Below are 14,782 nucleotides of genomic sequence, written 5' to 3' on the forward strand. Positions count from 1 at the left end.
GGGTCCGATATTGCGGATATCCACCGTCTGAGCTTGAAAGTAGAGTCCTAGAAGTCTTTGCGGACAAGAGGGGTGATCGATACCGCATCTGCAGCAGGCACTTTAGCTCAGACATGTACTCCACATCATTGCTAATAAAGAAGAACACACCGCGAGCGAGGCGAAAATTGCTCTCAACCGCTATTCCCACTCTATTCGTCCACATCCCTCCACTGGTGAGTCAAGTTTACGTATTTATCTCTCTGCCTTGCGGTAGTGTGTAGCATTAGCTAACAATAATTTCCCCATTTATGTATCCACTCAATATGAAGGCGGAAGATTCTCCATCCGTGTCGTTATTGCAGTCATCAGCCACTTCAAGCGCCTATCGGGTAATCTTACTTGGCTATTCTGCCACTGACTTGTTTTAGGCATGTAAATCAATAGTTTTAATTTATCGTGTAATTATTTTACCTAATGGTACACCCTTGTACTCGTCCTCTAGTCTTTGTTTTCAGTTATAATTATTGTTATCCAAAATAATTCAAGTACTGTCTTTCAGGGAGATGCTGAGGAGTCCAACGTATTGACGACTACCGTTGATGTCACTCAGATGCTCGAGGTACGTTTCAGGACAGTTCCATCGATGGAGATCATCAGATCTTGCATTCTTGTAGCGTGATTGTTACACACAATGTTTCTTTCGTTTTTAGCCATGGATATGTCTTTCTGTCGTCGCCCTCCTATGTGTCTTCTTTTTTCAATGTTGTGTTCATTACTAATGAAAGTCCTATGTTTCAGGGAGTCGATGGAGCATTAGTCCAAGAAGAAGGGGGAGCGTGCAGTTACGGGTCGGCGCAACAGCTTGCAGAAGTGTGCACCGCAGTTACATCGTCCCTTGATGTTCTTATGCATTTCGAGGTATGGATACTGACAGTTCGATGAAGCGAAATCATATGACGTGATTACATCCGCTATACTTCCTTCTTTATTAACGCAAGTACTATGTTTCAGGGAGATGACGGAGCTTCTTCTACAAGAACATCACCCCTAGTAGTTGATGCAGATTTCTGGGTGGTGACACTTCCAACGATCGAGCAAATCGAATCATATTTAGATATCCATTATTTATTTTAGACAACTGATCATTTGTGCAGGTCTATTTAGATGAGCCGTTCACGCCTGCACAAAGTTTCTGTTCTTTTTATCAAAATAGAAAACCATACTAATGCAATTACTGTGTTTCAGGGAGTCACTGAAGCATCATCTTCAATAATATCATCAATGGAAGTCTATGAGGAGCCCGAGGTATGGATCTTGACAGTTCCATCTAACTAGATCAACAATGCGTGAATAATTGTCGTTTGAATGTTCTACACAAAGCGCTCATTCGTGTTTTGCTATTGAGATGTACGTGGGTATTGGTCCCCAAGTACATTTTGTGTTTTCGATATTATTATACATACTAATGAAAGTTCTATGTTTCAGGGAGTCCATGGAGCGTCAGTGCGTGATGGATGTGCTTATCAGGAAAACATAGTCGTTGCAGCGCAAGAGGAAGTGGAGACATGCACACACGAGTCGGAGCAACAGCGTCCTGATGTTGAAGTTCGAGGCAAGAAAGTTTCAAAGAAAAGAAAGCAAAAGAAGGTTAGTGTCCTGGTCACTATATTATGTTGTTTTTCACTGTTAATAGTTGAATACTGTAACGTGTGTTTAAACTGAACATCCCTTTTCCAATCTGTCCTCTAGTTGCGAGTGGGTGTACGAACTAGATCTACACAGACAGTGAAGCGAACGAGAGATGTTGCTTGTCAAACCTTTTGGCAGGGACTTGAGACTGGAGATGCATCGTGCCAATGGGAAGAATATGAAGTGATTGACAACGGAGCTATACCACCACCAGCCATTGATAGTGAATGTCCTCCTGGTAGTTCGGATGCAGTCGGAGATCAATTCACAGAATCCACACCCGCAAAAACTAAGACCGCGAGAAAGTTGAAGAAATTGTTTTATTCACCCATCGCCGGAGAAGGAACAGATGTTGCAATGGAAGAGAATGAAGTGGACGACAATGAAACACCATCAATATCACTGAACATAGCGGAAGACGATATCAGAGATTCTACCTTTCATGTGAGTGACATGTCCTCAACGTTACAGGCCGAACCAGCTGGGATGCAGAGTGACAGTATAAGGAAAGAGGCCAAATTCATTGTATTCGATAGTTGTTTGATTGATCTTATTATTCGGATGAAATGTGGGCATTCGGTTGGTGGGGAAGTATGTGGGGAGCCATTGATTAATGTGACTCGTGCAATTCGAGGCAGTAACCTTAAAATACATGCCACCTGTACAAAATATCATCCTTTCACATGGTCTGCACAACCTATGCTGGGACAACTGCCAGCAGGCAATCTACTTTGTGCAGCGGCTGCACTTTTTAGTGGTTCAAGTTTTAAAAAATTAGAGTCTTTCTTTCAGTTTGTGGGAATCCATTTCATTGCGAAAACTCAGTTCTACAAATACCAAACCGATTATCTATTTCCAGCCATTAGCGAAGCTTGGAGAATGGAAAAAATGTCTATTGATAGTACATTCGCGGGCAAACGGTTCAGGCTAGCCGGTGATGGACAGTGCGACAGCCCAGGATTTTCAGCCAAGTACTGCACCTACCACTTTCAGGACATGGAAAGTAAGAAAATTGTGAGTTCGGTGGTCGTGCAGGTGTCACAAAGTACATCCTCAGTGGCCATGGAGAAAGTTGGCTTTGTAGCATCATTGCAAGAACTACAATCGCGGGGAATGGTGATCGACCTGATAGCCACGGACAGACACGTTTCAATTGCCAAGACAATGAGAGAACAGTACAAAAATATAAATCACCAATTTGACGTTTGGCATCTTGCAAAATCAATCAATAAAAAATTGTCGGCTGCAGGTAAAAAAAAAGAATTGCAAGGTATTTCACAGTGGTCCAAGTCAATCAGCAACCATCTTTGGTGGAGCTCAAAAACATGTGGAGGGTCGTTGGAAATTCTACTGGAAAAATGGCGGTCAGTAATGCCACACTGTACGAACGTTCACCGATGGAACACGAACCAACATTTTCACAATTGTGAACATGGCCATTTGTCCACAGAGGAGGCACGGAAGAAGAAGTGGTTGATTCCTTCATCACCCACTCACAAAGCCATTGAAAAGATTGTATTTGATAAAACTATAACAAAAGCTTTGAGGGGACTCACGGAATTCTGCCACACAGGAGATTTGGAGGTGTTCCACAATATGTGCCTCAAGTACAGGCCAAAACGATTGCATTTTGGCATGGAGGGCATGATAAATCGGACTCTTTTAGCGGTCTTGGCACATAACCATAATGTTGGCCGTCAACAAAGTAGGACGACCGGAACTTTAGGGACGCTTCGCTACAATAAGGCCTTCACTAAAAGAAGTAAACAATGGGTGATCAAACCAGTGTTTGAGGATATGCAATATGAGTTTATTGAGAAACTTATTGTTGACGTCCTAGATAGGCACATAAATGGAGTTGTGAACGAACCTGTGCAGGGGACAACTGCATTGCCACCCAACATTGCCTCTGTTCCATGTCCACCTAAAGAAGAACTCATTGAGAAATACACATCACGGTTTAAATGATTGTAATTTGATTGTCTGTTCTCTCGAGTCTCCTCATGTCGCAGGCCCATTGAATATGTGTATCTATCCAACCTTGTTCATTTGCGCATTAAATTAAACCAAACAGTAATATAAATCATTTTTCAAAAAATATAGAATGTCTCCGTATTTATGGTTCTGTGGGGCTGCAAAGCACGCAGACAAAATGCAAAGATGGAGTGTAAATTTCAAGTCCTGTGAGAATGCCTTACACTGAATGTATCTAACTAGGAATGTGTGCTCGTTCAAAGTGAAGGTCAGCTGCTTTGATTTTTTCTCGGGTGCCAGAATGGCCCACGACTCAGTATAAGGTTCTATTGTATTTTGACCTTGACAGGCCGGGACCACGTAAGAAACGATAATGAATAGAATTTCAGAAACGAAAGCCATTTAATGTTCGTTCATTAGAAGAAATAACGTCGGCATTGAAGGAGTGGTATTTCGGGGCTGCCCTACGCACAGACACAATGGAAAATGCAAATATAATGTAAGTAACTCTTTAGATGAGTTTATACCGCAATTTAATTACTATACAGTAGCTTTAAAGACGGGTTAAGTTGTACTTGTTCGTTCTATGTGGCATATTGTTTTGTACCGCGCACTATCTTGGGGAGAACCGTCTACTTTTACGGAAGCACCTCAAAACCTTTGCTTCTGCTTTCTCTCTCCCTCTCCCCTGCTACAACTGGTCCACTGTCTGCGATCTCGGTCCTGGGCCCTTCCACTCTCCACCTGCACTCCCTGTCAACCCCTGCACTGAGGGACTGTCTCAGTATCCTACAGCCCCCCCTTGACGTTTAAAACCCAGTTGCACTGTCCTAGTTATGAAATAATTTCCCGACCGAATATATAAAATGAATAATTTTAATAAAGATCTGATGGTGAGACTAATTTCATTTTTTATGTTTTTAGGTACATCATTCACTACTGTCTGTGTCACGAGTACCAGACACCGGCGGACGGCTTCTACAGCCGCCAGTTGCTTCTCCGCGTGAACAACGTTACCACCCTGACCATTTTATGGGACGATCGCCAAGTACAAGTATGCCCTTACGCGGTACTAACGGCTAGATGCAACATACAGACCGTTGTGGTGGCCTAGTGCCTCGTTGTTGGAACAGCCATGCGATTATCAGTGCGACCGAAGAGCTTATTTTATCGTAAACCAACACCCTGTTTACTGCACACGAACATCGCTTGCCTCAAGACGAACTATTTAGGATCGAGAGCAAATAAAAATGAAAATCGCAGAATATTCTCTAAACATTTGATGTCAAATAAATGTACTTTACCAAATTTATAATCTTGCGGTTTGATTTAAAAGTACAGTTTCATATTGCGAATTGTGGCGCGCTGTGTTGTGTGAGCTGATCTGTGTTGATTTCCGGGTTCTGTGTGGAGTCGCGTAGAAGACGCCTGGGCGCGTTTGCCTACGCAGCACAGTCACGTCACGGATAGAGGCGGGGAATATGAATGTTTTGATAAAGTCTGTTTCAGGGGCGGGGGATTTGATTTAGTGCCGCAAAAGCAGGTGAGCCAGGGCGATGCGGCAAGTGATAGGATTATCAGAAAATGGCGGCTGATTTCGAGTGCGTTAATGGACGAAAAGTCGGGTAAGGTCCATAGGAAAGTTTTCTACGATCTACCGAGTTATGCTTAAAAACACATGGCCGAACCGTAGGGACAATAAAAAAAAAGTCCCGGAACTATCCTTTAATATTCAATACAAATACAAAATAAAACGCTGTACCTCTGCTACAGACTGCTTCATTTAGATAAATATGTGAGGCTACAATACAGGTTACACCTCCTAAAGGCCTATCATGTTCTTCTAGGTTCAATCCCTTGAGGAGCCATGTGGTAGTTTTGGTGTGGACTACTTGCTGTGTCAAAGAGTTTCCCAATAGCCCTGCTCCCCCGCTTTACCTGCTAATTGTGTTAGCGGTTGAACCCATTGTGAGCACATTGCAGGGGAAACATGAAAACAGAGCGATTGCCATGCATGATTAGGAAATAGGGACTTCCATGTAGACAGGCGTTCTAGTGCGTATCTATACTTCCAAAGGACAGTTAAAGGGTCACATTGAAATCTGTGGTGATTGACATATTAAAGTTGGGCATTAGTCACTAGCTCAAATAACAAGGGATGCATATGTCTGCACAGTGCACACATTTCATTTTGAAAGAAATGATTTAATATTGATCATGTGCTTGTCCCAGACAACAAAATGAGCTCGCAGCTTACTTTAAAGGTGGTCGGTAACATCTCATGCGTGATCCTTGCAACAGAGCACGAACGAATCTTGCTGCATAGGCCCAAAGCATCAAAGAGCATAAGCAAACACAACAGCCTTCTGTATTGAATAGACAGACGATTGCTTCCATGCAGTAGCCTATTAAAAAAATATACGTGCATGCACCTACATTCTGTGCAGTGGACTCTAGTGTGCATTACTAGTCTTGCCTGCAGATCTATTCGATTTTCATGTATTAAGAATTAACGCAACCTGTGTCCTTTTTAAACAAGGGATGCATATAGATGGAAATTGACTTACCCTGGCATTGGTCCGATTCCAGCAAGGCCATACACTTGACGTGGATTTAAAAGATATTGAAACTTTCTGTATATTCTGCAGAGGTAAACAACATGTAGAAATATATTGGAATCTTCTTAACGATTACCAAATAAAACACACACACGTAAAACACAGAGTATCAGGATTAGCTCTTACTTTATCTTCCTAATGCTGCAATTAAACATATCTACAGCATGAAGCTAGGCATTCTGTTGCTATGTACAGTCGGTGTTTTCACATTTACCAAATATATCATTGATCTATTTTCAAATAGGATCTATTGTCTGCTGACTGTAATTTAGCATATGAGATGTGTCACAACTGATGTTAGAAACATGATAGGGTGTTATTATATTAAGGGCCCTTTAATAAGCACAATAGAAAAATGGAGTGTAATCAAACGGCAGAGCAAGCGTACAGAGTTATAGTCGGAATGTACACTCTTATTAGTGCAAACAATGCTGTCACTGTCAGAGATACGAAGGGTGCATCACATGTTGAGATGTAAGTAAGGAATAAAGAAACACATCCAGCTGCAAACAAATGTTAACAAGATAGGTGTCACTGCAACAAAGTACAACGGGTGTGTCTTCACATTACAACATAATAATGCTGGGAGCCACTTCACCAAGATCAAACCTGCCTGGTTGGCATTACAAAAGAATACTGCTCTATATGTTATCCATCTAGATGCCCCTGTACCATCGTCCAACAAACCTCTGTTGGCATTTCAAAAGAATAATGCATAACTGAGCTTCTTGCTCGGTGATCACTTAACAGCCACATTGTTGAAAATAAGTACAGAACACACGAGTTCCAAGAAGAAGATTTTTTTATTGGATACTTTTTTTGCCAAAGTTTAAGGTCAGAAGGTGACTTAGAAAACACAAACACATTGTCAAGGTTTAAAACGACAAGCCCGACTCACAAACATGTATATGAAAACATATCAGGGGACGCCAGTGGGCATTGCAGATTTGCACCTGCTCATTACACCAGATTCACAAAACCTTTGGTAAATCTGGAGATGCCTGGAGCACTTTAGAGCATCTCTACACTTGCTGCAGTTTTAGACTTTGCTAAACTGGTGAAAGATTGCAGGTGAAATCCTGGTTTTCTCCAATGCAAATCTTAGCGACTCAGGACGAAGATACGAAGATCGTGGTTTAACAAGAAACCATGTATTCATGAGGCGGCTGGTCTCACGACTTCCACATGGCTGTATGTGTGAACGCACTGCATCTTAGTCTCAGTAATCAACAAGATCTTGAGTGAACGGTACATTGGCATCAGTTCATCAGAAGCTTAACACCTACTGAAGTCATTTTGAGATGGCCGCTCTACAATGGTGAATAGACATTCTGATAACTGTATCATACAGAAATCAATACAGGGGACAGATAAAACCACATTCTAGCAAGTTTTATAATGAATGAGTTGTGATAATTTGGGTAGCCATGGCATCTGATCCCCCACAAGAATGTTCTTGGTATATCAAATTCTATTTGTTTTATTTCGCCATAGAAAGGAATGCAATGTTCAATCCGAGTTTGCATTGAATAAGCAGATGCTTAAGGCCTGATAGAAAGCTTAATCCTAACTGCACCAAACCCACCGTACCACATCAGCAGGTTAGGGGATCAATTCCTTCAAACAAATTAGGGGTACATCTTTAAGGTTTCCTCTACTGAAGGAAGAAAGAAAGCTAACTGGATATGTGTTCACCTGCCAAAACATGGCAGTGCCGGCACATTGACCTTCATGAGACAATTAGACAGGGGCATATCCACAGACTGATCAGCATTCAGTTTACAGCCGGGCACAATAGAACTCTCTCCAATAATGTGTGGCATGGAGGAATCTGGCTCAGAGAAATTAGCTGATTTTATAGGATAACATTTCTTTACCAGCTAAGGTGCCAGCGTATGGACATTTAGATGTTGCTATTGATTGGCCATATAGGCCAATGTAGTTTTGTGAGTGTCAAGCATCCATCGTGTTATATTATTTGGCAATCAGATATAGCGTTTAGCAATGTGCTTCATATGGTGGCTTCCTCAATGCAGTAGCTATAAAGAGCTAAAAATATAACAATAATATGTTTTTAGCTGCATCAAAGCAACTCATGGACAAATCATCGAGTCTAGGTACTTTCCCTTTACCCTGAATCCTCATGATGGCAATTATTTCCTATTTAAACCAGAATATCTGGCAGTGACCGTTATCATACGGTGTGCCATAGTTCCAAAAGTAGATTCAGTTTTCATGTTTGCACAAATCTGAGCTGTGCAATAAGCGCCAGATTCTCAAATGTTTTGCTGGTGAAAAGGAAGTAACGCACGAGTGCATCGTCTTCATGTGTGCCAGAAAACATGCCTCCATTCCCAAAGGGCCAATGTATTCATTTGGTGCCTTCGTTGACTTACAAGTGTATTTTAATGCCTGGGATTCTAGAGGGTGCTTCTGGGCATTTCCCTCACATCCCAATTTCAGAGGTAGGATGCACTATGAAAAGTGCACAAACATCAAACAAGTTCCCTGCGCCAGTCTAGAGTCATTCTTGACACCGACCTGGATTTTATTTTACATGAAACAACAGCTGCGGTCTTTCTTTACATTATTTTGGCAGCATTCTCCCAGCACAGATGCATGCAAGGGGCAGCAGGGTCCGCTTGGAAATGTGCAGCTCACCTTTGAAAATAAGGTGCCCTGCACATTTCCATGAATGGGGCATATAAACATAGCACGTTCTTTGTGCTATTTTCACATGCCCCATTTCTGAGAATTGACCTTGTGGCAAGCCAGCCATAGGTGATGGACATGAAGACATGTTTTAAAGTGTGTCACTTTCATTAAAGTAAGAAAAATGCCTCTTCCATCTCTACTGATGTAGAGTTCATATTCTAAAAAATAATAAATGGATGCTGGTCAGACTGTCTTACACAAATAAGCCTTGTCCTTTACCCAAAGCTATTCTATCCTTCTGTCTCTACTACTAACAATAGGAAAAACATAAAAAAGGGACACCTATTTCACTCCCCAAATCTTTGCTTAACTTCTAGATTCTAGAGTGTGTTCCTTAAATGTGAGGTTTGAATATGTAAATCATCCAATGTTGTAACTGTTATCTCTTGCTAATCCCTGTAGGGCATTTCAGATCTTTTGAAAGAATGGATTTCCATGACCCTGCATGGACCTTCTGGCAGTTTTGTTTTAACGTGGTTTCCCACCCTCCGTGAGTGGCGTGGGTTCTTGGCCCAGACTGGATTCTGTGGTCCCTCAGACCTTTTATTCTAGTGGTTATTTGCTCCTCGTGAGGTCTTGATCTCAGGGTCACCCCTCCAAGGTGTTTCTATTTCTCGAAGGTCCCTGGTACCCCTGCCCCCGCCCAGAATCTGAGTTTCATGTGCACCCATTCTGGGTATTTCTATTTCTCCCAGGTCTTAGGTATTTCCTTGCAGAGTCTTGGTTTTAGATGAATCTGTCCACAGTATTTCTATGTCTCTCTGGTCTCCAGTCCCTCTCGCAAGGTCTTAGTTTCAGTTTCACTCCTCCCAGGTTTTTCTCTTTTCCTTACATGTTTGGTCATATCTGGTCTTGACCTGTGCTGCATCTTCAAATTGAAGGGGGGGGGGATATTCACTACCATATGTTGCCATATCTGTGCCATGCATGCCTTATTTATGGATGCAATATCCACCTAAGTGATGACATCACTTGCTTTTAGGAGGGACACACTGTAGGGTCTAGCTTAGAGTACAGCTGTTCACCCAGAAAAGGAATCCACCAGGATGTAATCTCTGCTGTCAGCCAGGTGAGCCTATTTACCTATGACAAAATGAGGGCAATCCCTGTTCTCGCTTCTTAGGATCCCTGTGGCCCAGAGTCAGGATTCTGTTCTACCTAATCTCTAGGGATCAGGGATTAGGCACACATGCAGAATGCAAGTAAACATTGCAGTAAAATCCAAATAAATACTATAGGCACTGCCGCTGAACTGCAACTGCAGCTATTTTTTGTCAGAGAGGTGTCCCCTGCACACCATGACAGGATGGTGGTGCAATTGTTTGTTGAATGCATGTAGCACTCATTATATGTCCATAAAACCTTCACTTAAGACATCTTTAGAGTGCTTTAAAAATAAATGTATCAATATTTCTATACATTGATAGACAGACAGATAGATATACAGAGTCAAATAAAAACATATAGAAAGATAGAAACTAGTATAAATAGAAAGAGGTGTCGGTGTGTATGTGGGTGTGAATGTGCGTGAGTGTGTGTGTGTTTGTGTGATCACAAACAAAATGACAAGGCACAGAATGTAGTAGGAAAGTCAGGCAGAGTTAGTACATGGGTATATAATTCCGCTTGATGAACTGACAAACGGAAATACAATGAAATAATGTATACAAAGAGCCAAATGAAACGAGTAGGTATCTTTTGTATTTACATATTCTGTAATACAGAGGCAACATATCATGCAAAACCAAGATAATTCGTTTGCGTTCTTCATTCAGTACTCCCTACCTACTAAACATATAACAATGTATCAGTTTTACTTCCAATGAACTACTGTTAATGTCTATGCTAGGAATGGAATTATGAATCGTATTGAAATATGTAGGATAAAACATCATACCTTTCTCCTTGTTTTCCACCACTTTTAGGATTTACAAAAACTAAAAGAGGGTGAGTGCCTGAAACTGGTGTGATCTGAAAGAAAAAAGATATACTGAAGTTAATACTTATGAGTACTGGGTGATATATCAAGCCAAACAATTGTAGTGTTCTTTATTTAGTATGCATTCTATCAATATTGTATAGATATGCTACTCATTATCAGGGAGATTACAGTAGTAGATTCTAATCAGGTCTGAATCTTACCTTGCTGTCCCTCTCCCTTCCTGAGCCGCCCTCCCCTCCTGAGCCCCACTCCCCTCCTTGCTGTCCCTCCTCCCCTGTCCCCCCTGGACCTCCCTCTCACCCTTCCTTCCTGTCCCCCCTGTGCCCTTCCCTGCGTTGCCCCTCACATTCCACGTTTGTGTACTCCCCCATGCCCCTCTATCCCTGCTTGTTTTGTACATGCCCTCGCCACCTTTATCCTTGCATTGCTTGCGCTTCGCCTCCCCTACCTGTGTGGCCCCTCAAATCTTCCATTGCATTGCCTCTGCGCAAGCTGCGTACCACCTCACGTGTGCATGCCCTTGCCATCTCCATCCTCGTATTGCTCACGCTTTCCCGCCCCCTTCCCTGTGTGGCCCCATGCAATCATCCATTGCGTTGACTCCGCATGGCTTCGGATCTACTTTATCATTTGTTGATTGCGCTGCTCTTTGTATATTATTTTTGTGTTTTTCCTCACTGACTTCCGTGTTGTTGCATTGTACTGCTTTGTGTTCTGCTGCAATCTTCCGTCTTCTAGGTTTTCAATTATCAACTGCTTTGTTGGTTTGCATACTGTTTGGTGTTCTGCTGTGCTCCATCCTCGTGTAGGTTCTCTTTTAGCTGTCTTGTCTGCTTGCACCCCTCCTTGTTTCCACCCGTAGTTCCCATCCCCTACCTTTTCATCCACACCTCTTCATCTCTCCTCTTTCCCCACCTACACTATGGTGCTCTCTGTTTTCTTTATTGACTACCCTGCTCTCCTCATTAGGTCTGGTAGGAAGAAGTTCAAAAAGGAAATCCTGGTCTCCAACCCTTCCAGACAGACCCTCACTGACATCCTCTTTGTCGTTCCTTCGCCTATGGACTCTTCATATGGCCTCTGTGCTCTCTCCCTTCTCTTCTTCTCCCATTAATGGTGGCACACTGTGGGAGGCCCTCCTGGCTCCCTTCCACTCGTCTAAGGTCATCATTAATGTTTACCTGAATGGCACCGTCTTGGTCCATGGCACTCAGGAAAACCTTCTTCTCTTTGATAGACGCTTCCCGCACCTCATCAATTTCCTTTCTTCTACTGCTGTCCCTTTTCTCCCTCCCTCGGCTGCCTTTCCTCCTCCCTCTGCTTCCTCCTTGTCTACCTTGCCCTCTCCTCTTTCCTCTTCTGCCCCCCTCAGGCTCCTTCTACACCTCTGCAGGGCATACCTCTGATTTGTACCCCTCCCTGGATGTCTTTCAAGGCTGGCACATTCTCCATATTGCCACTCTCAACTCTTACTCAACTGTCAAACACTCCTCTGACATCTGCCGCCTCCTGGAAGAACTTGACCTCAATGTCCTCTGTCTCACTGAGACATGGTTCACGGCCAGCTGTGTTGCAAGATTTTCACTCTCCTCCCTGATGTCTACAAGACCCTTTCCGCACCCAGATCCAACCGCTCTGGAGGGGATGTAGCCTTGATCTTCCCGGAGCAGATTCCTGCCTCTGTCATTTCTGTGCAGGCCTACTCCTCTTTCGAATGCCTTGTCTGCAGGCTTTCTCTCTCTCCTGGCCACTCTCTTATCGTGGCTACTATCTATCAGCCACCTGGTCAGATCACCTCCTTCCTCTCTGAGTGGGAAGACCTCTCTTCCTCCCTCCTGGCCTCGACCACTCAACTCCTCCTTCTTTGAGACTTCAACATCCACCTGGATGCTTCCTGTCCCTCCTCTGGACTCTCTCTTTCTCTTTCTAATCGACCCTCTGGTCCGCCTCACTCTGCAGGGCACACTCTGGATGTTCTGATCTCCTCAGACCTCCCCCTTCCTATCCCTCTGACCACCCCTCTCTCCTGGAGTGATCACTTTCTCCTTTCCTCCCATCTCTCCTTCTCTAACCCTCAGGCCAAGCCAACTACAGCACTGTACCTACCTCCTCTGTCATCCTACCCATGATGCTTGTATCAGTGAGGCTTTCATTGCCACGTTCTCTCCCCCTCCTCCCCCTTTAGCTGACTCACATCCTGACACAGCCCTTTCTATGCTCCACTCTTCCATCTATGATATTCTTGATCTTCTTGCCCCTGTCATGAGAATCTGCTTGAAGCCCAAAGCCAAGTGCAACTCCTGGTATGACTCTGACATTGTCACCCTTAAACGCAAAAGCAGGGTGGCAGAGAGGAAAAGGGCTAGCTTCTTATGCATCCTCTGACAAACTGGCCTGCCACCTGCTCCAAAGGCAATACCGGCTCGCAGTCTGCACTAAGAAGATAGCCTACATCCAAGTCAGCGTATCTGTGGTATCTAACAACTCGGCCATACTCTTTAAAATCTGCAAGGAGCTGGCCAATCCCGCTGCTGTCTCTACCTCTCCTGTACCCTACCAGCCCCTCTGCACAGCCCTGGCTTCTCATTTCATCTCTAAAACCCTTGACATTCTGTCCACCCTCTCTTCCTCTCCTCCTTCTCCCTCTACTCTCTCCTCTACCTCTGTCCCCCTACGGCCACCTCTCCTCCCTCTTTCCCTGACTTTCCTCTGTTATGCCCAGAAACGTTTTCCAGACAAGTCTGATCTATGAAAGTCTCATCAAAACAGGATCTTCCCTGTGCTTCCAAAACCGTCAAGGACCACATTGACACCCTGGCTCTTGCCCTGGATGACTTCTGCACCCACTCCTTTGCCACTGGATCCTTCCCTTCTCTCCTGAAGCACTCTCTTAGGCATTCTCTTCTCAAGAAACCCTTAGCCATCCCCTCCTGCCTGGCCAATTATTGCCCAATCTCCATCACGCCTTTCCTGGGCAAACTCCTGGAAAAGATGGCAATCTCTCAGCTTAATCCTCACACAGAATCTATTGGTTGTCTCTATGACCATCAGAACAGCCAGAAGCACAGAACCTACTCTCCTAGACTTCCGTGAAGATCTGCTTGCAAACCGCGATTATAATCTCCCCTCTGTCCTCATCTTACTTGATTTCTCCTCTGCCTTTCACACAGCCAACCCTGCCCTCCTGATTAATTATCTCTGTGATAACCTGGGTACCGCTGATTAGGCCTTGGCCTGGCTCACCTCTTTCCTCTCTGATCGACCCTCCGAGATCCAAGTTGGGTCCTTCCTTTCCTCTCATACTCTACCTGTGGTGTTCCCCAGGGGTCAAACCTCTCTCCCTGGCTGTTCAACCAATACCAGGCACCTCTCACCCACTGCATTGCCACCCTCTGCCATAATTTCAGTGCTGTGTGGATGTCACGCTGTTTGTTTTCAGGCTCCCCTTGGCCACCTCTTCTCCTTCTCTCATCTCTGTCTGCTATCCAGGTGTGGTGTGCCATCAACGATCTCTGCCTCATACCAGTAAAATGGAGATCCTCCTCATCGGCACACCTGCTCCCTCCTTTCCTGTCACTCTATGCCCGGCCTCCCTTGGCCCTCTTCCTGCTCCCACCTGTAAGGCTAAGAACCTCGAGGTCATCTTCGACTCAACTTTTTCCTTTTCTCTTCACATCTCTGATGTCCCTAAGAAGTCATACTACCAACTTCACCTCCTCATGGGTATTCTTCCTTTCCTCCTTCCCCCAGAAGCTCACTGTCTCTAGAGCTCTGGTTCTCTCTAGGCTGGACTACTGCAACATCCTTTTCTAAATCTCCCTGCTTCTACTATCAGCCCTCTGGAAATTATCCAGAACAGGAC

The 14,782-nt window shown here is 44.0% G+C and overlaps 1 protein-coding gene across 1 annotated transcript in view; it reads right to left on the bottom strand.

The window, feature by feature from the left end:
• DGKB (diacylglycerol kinase beta) overlaps positions 1 to 14,782 on the bottom strand; it is a 3,560,883-nt gene that overhangs the window by 2,364,102 nt on the left and 1,181,999 nt on the right. Inside the window, exons 15-16 of the mRNA XM_069648599.1 lie at positions 10,876 to 10,949; positions 6,213 to 6,287 (exon numbers count right to left, since the gene is read on the bottom strand). Coding sequence (XP_069504700.1) covers positions 6,213 to 6,287; positions 10,876 to 10,949 — 149 coding nt within the window. The remainder of the gene's footprint in view (positions 1 to 6,212; positions 6,288 to 10,875; positions 10,950 to 14,782) is intronic.

This window comes from Ambystoma mexicanum, chromosome 2q (genome assembly GCF_040938575.1).
Source record: "Ambystoma mexicanum isolate Mex_15411 chromosome 2q, UKY_AmexF1_1, whole genome shotgun sequence".
NCBI classification, from domain to species: Eukaryota; Metazoa; Chordata; class Amphibia; order Caudata; family Ambystomatidae; genus Ambystoma; species Ambystoma mexicanum.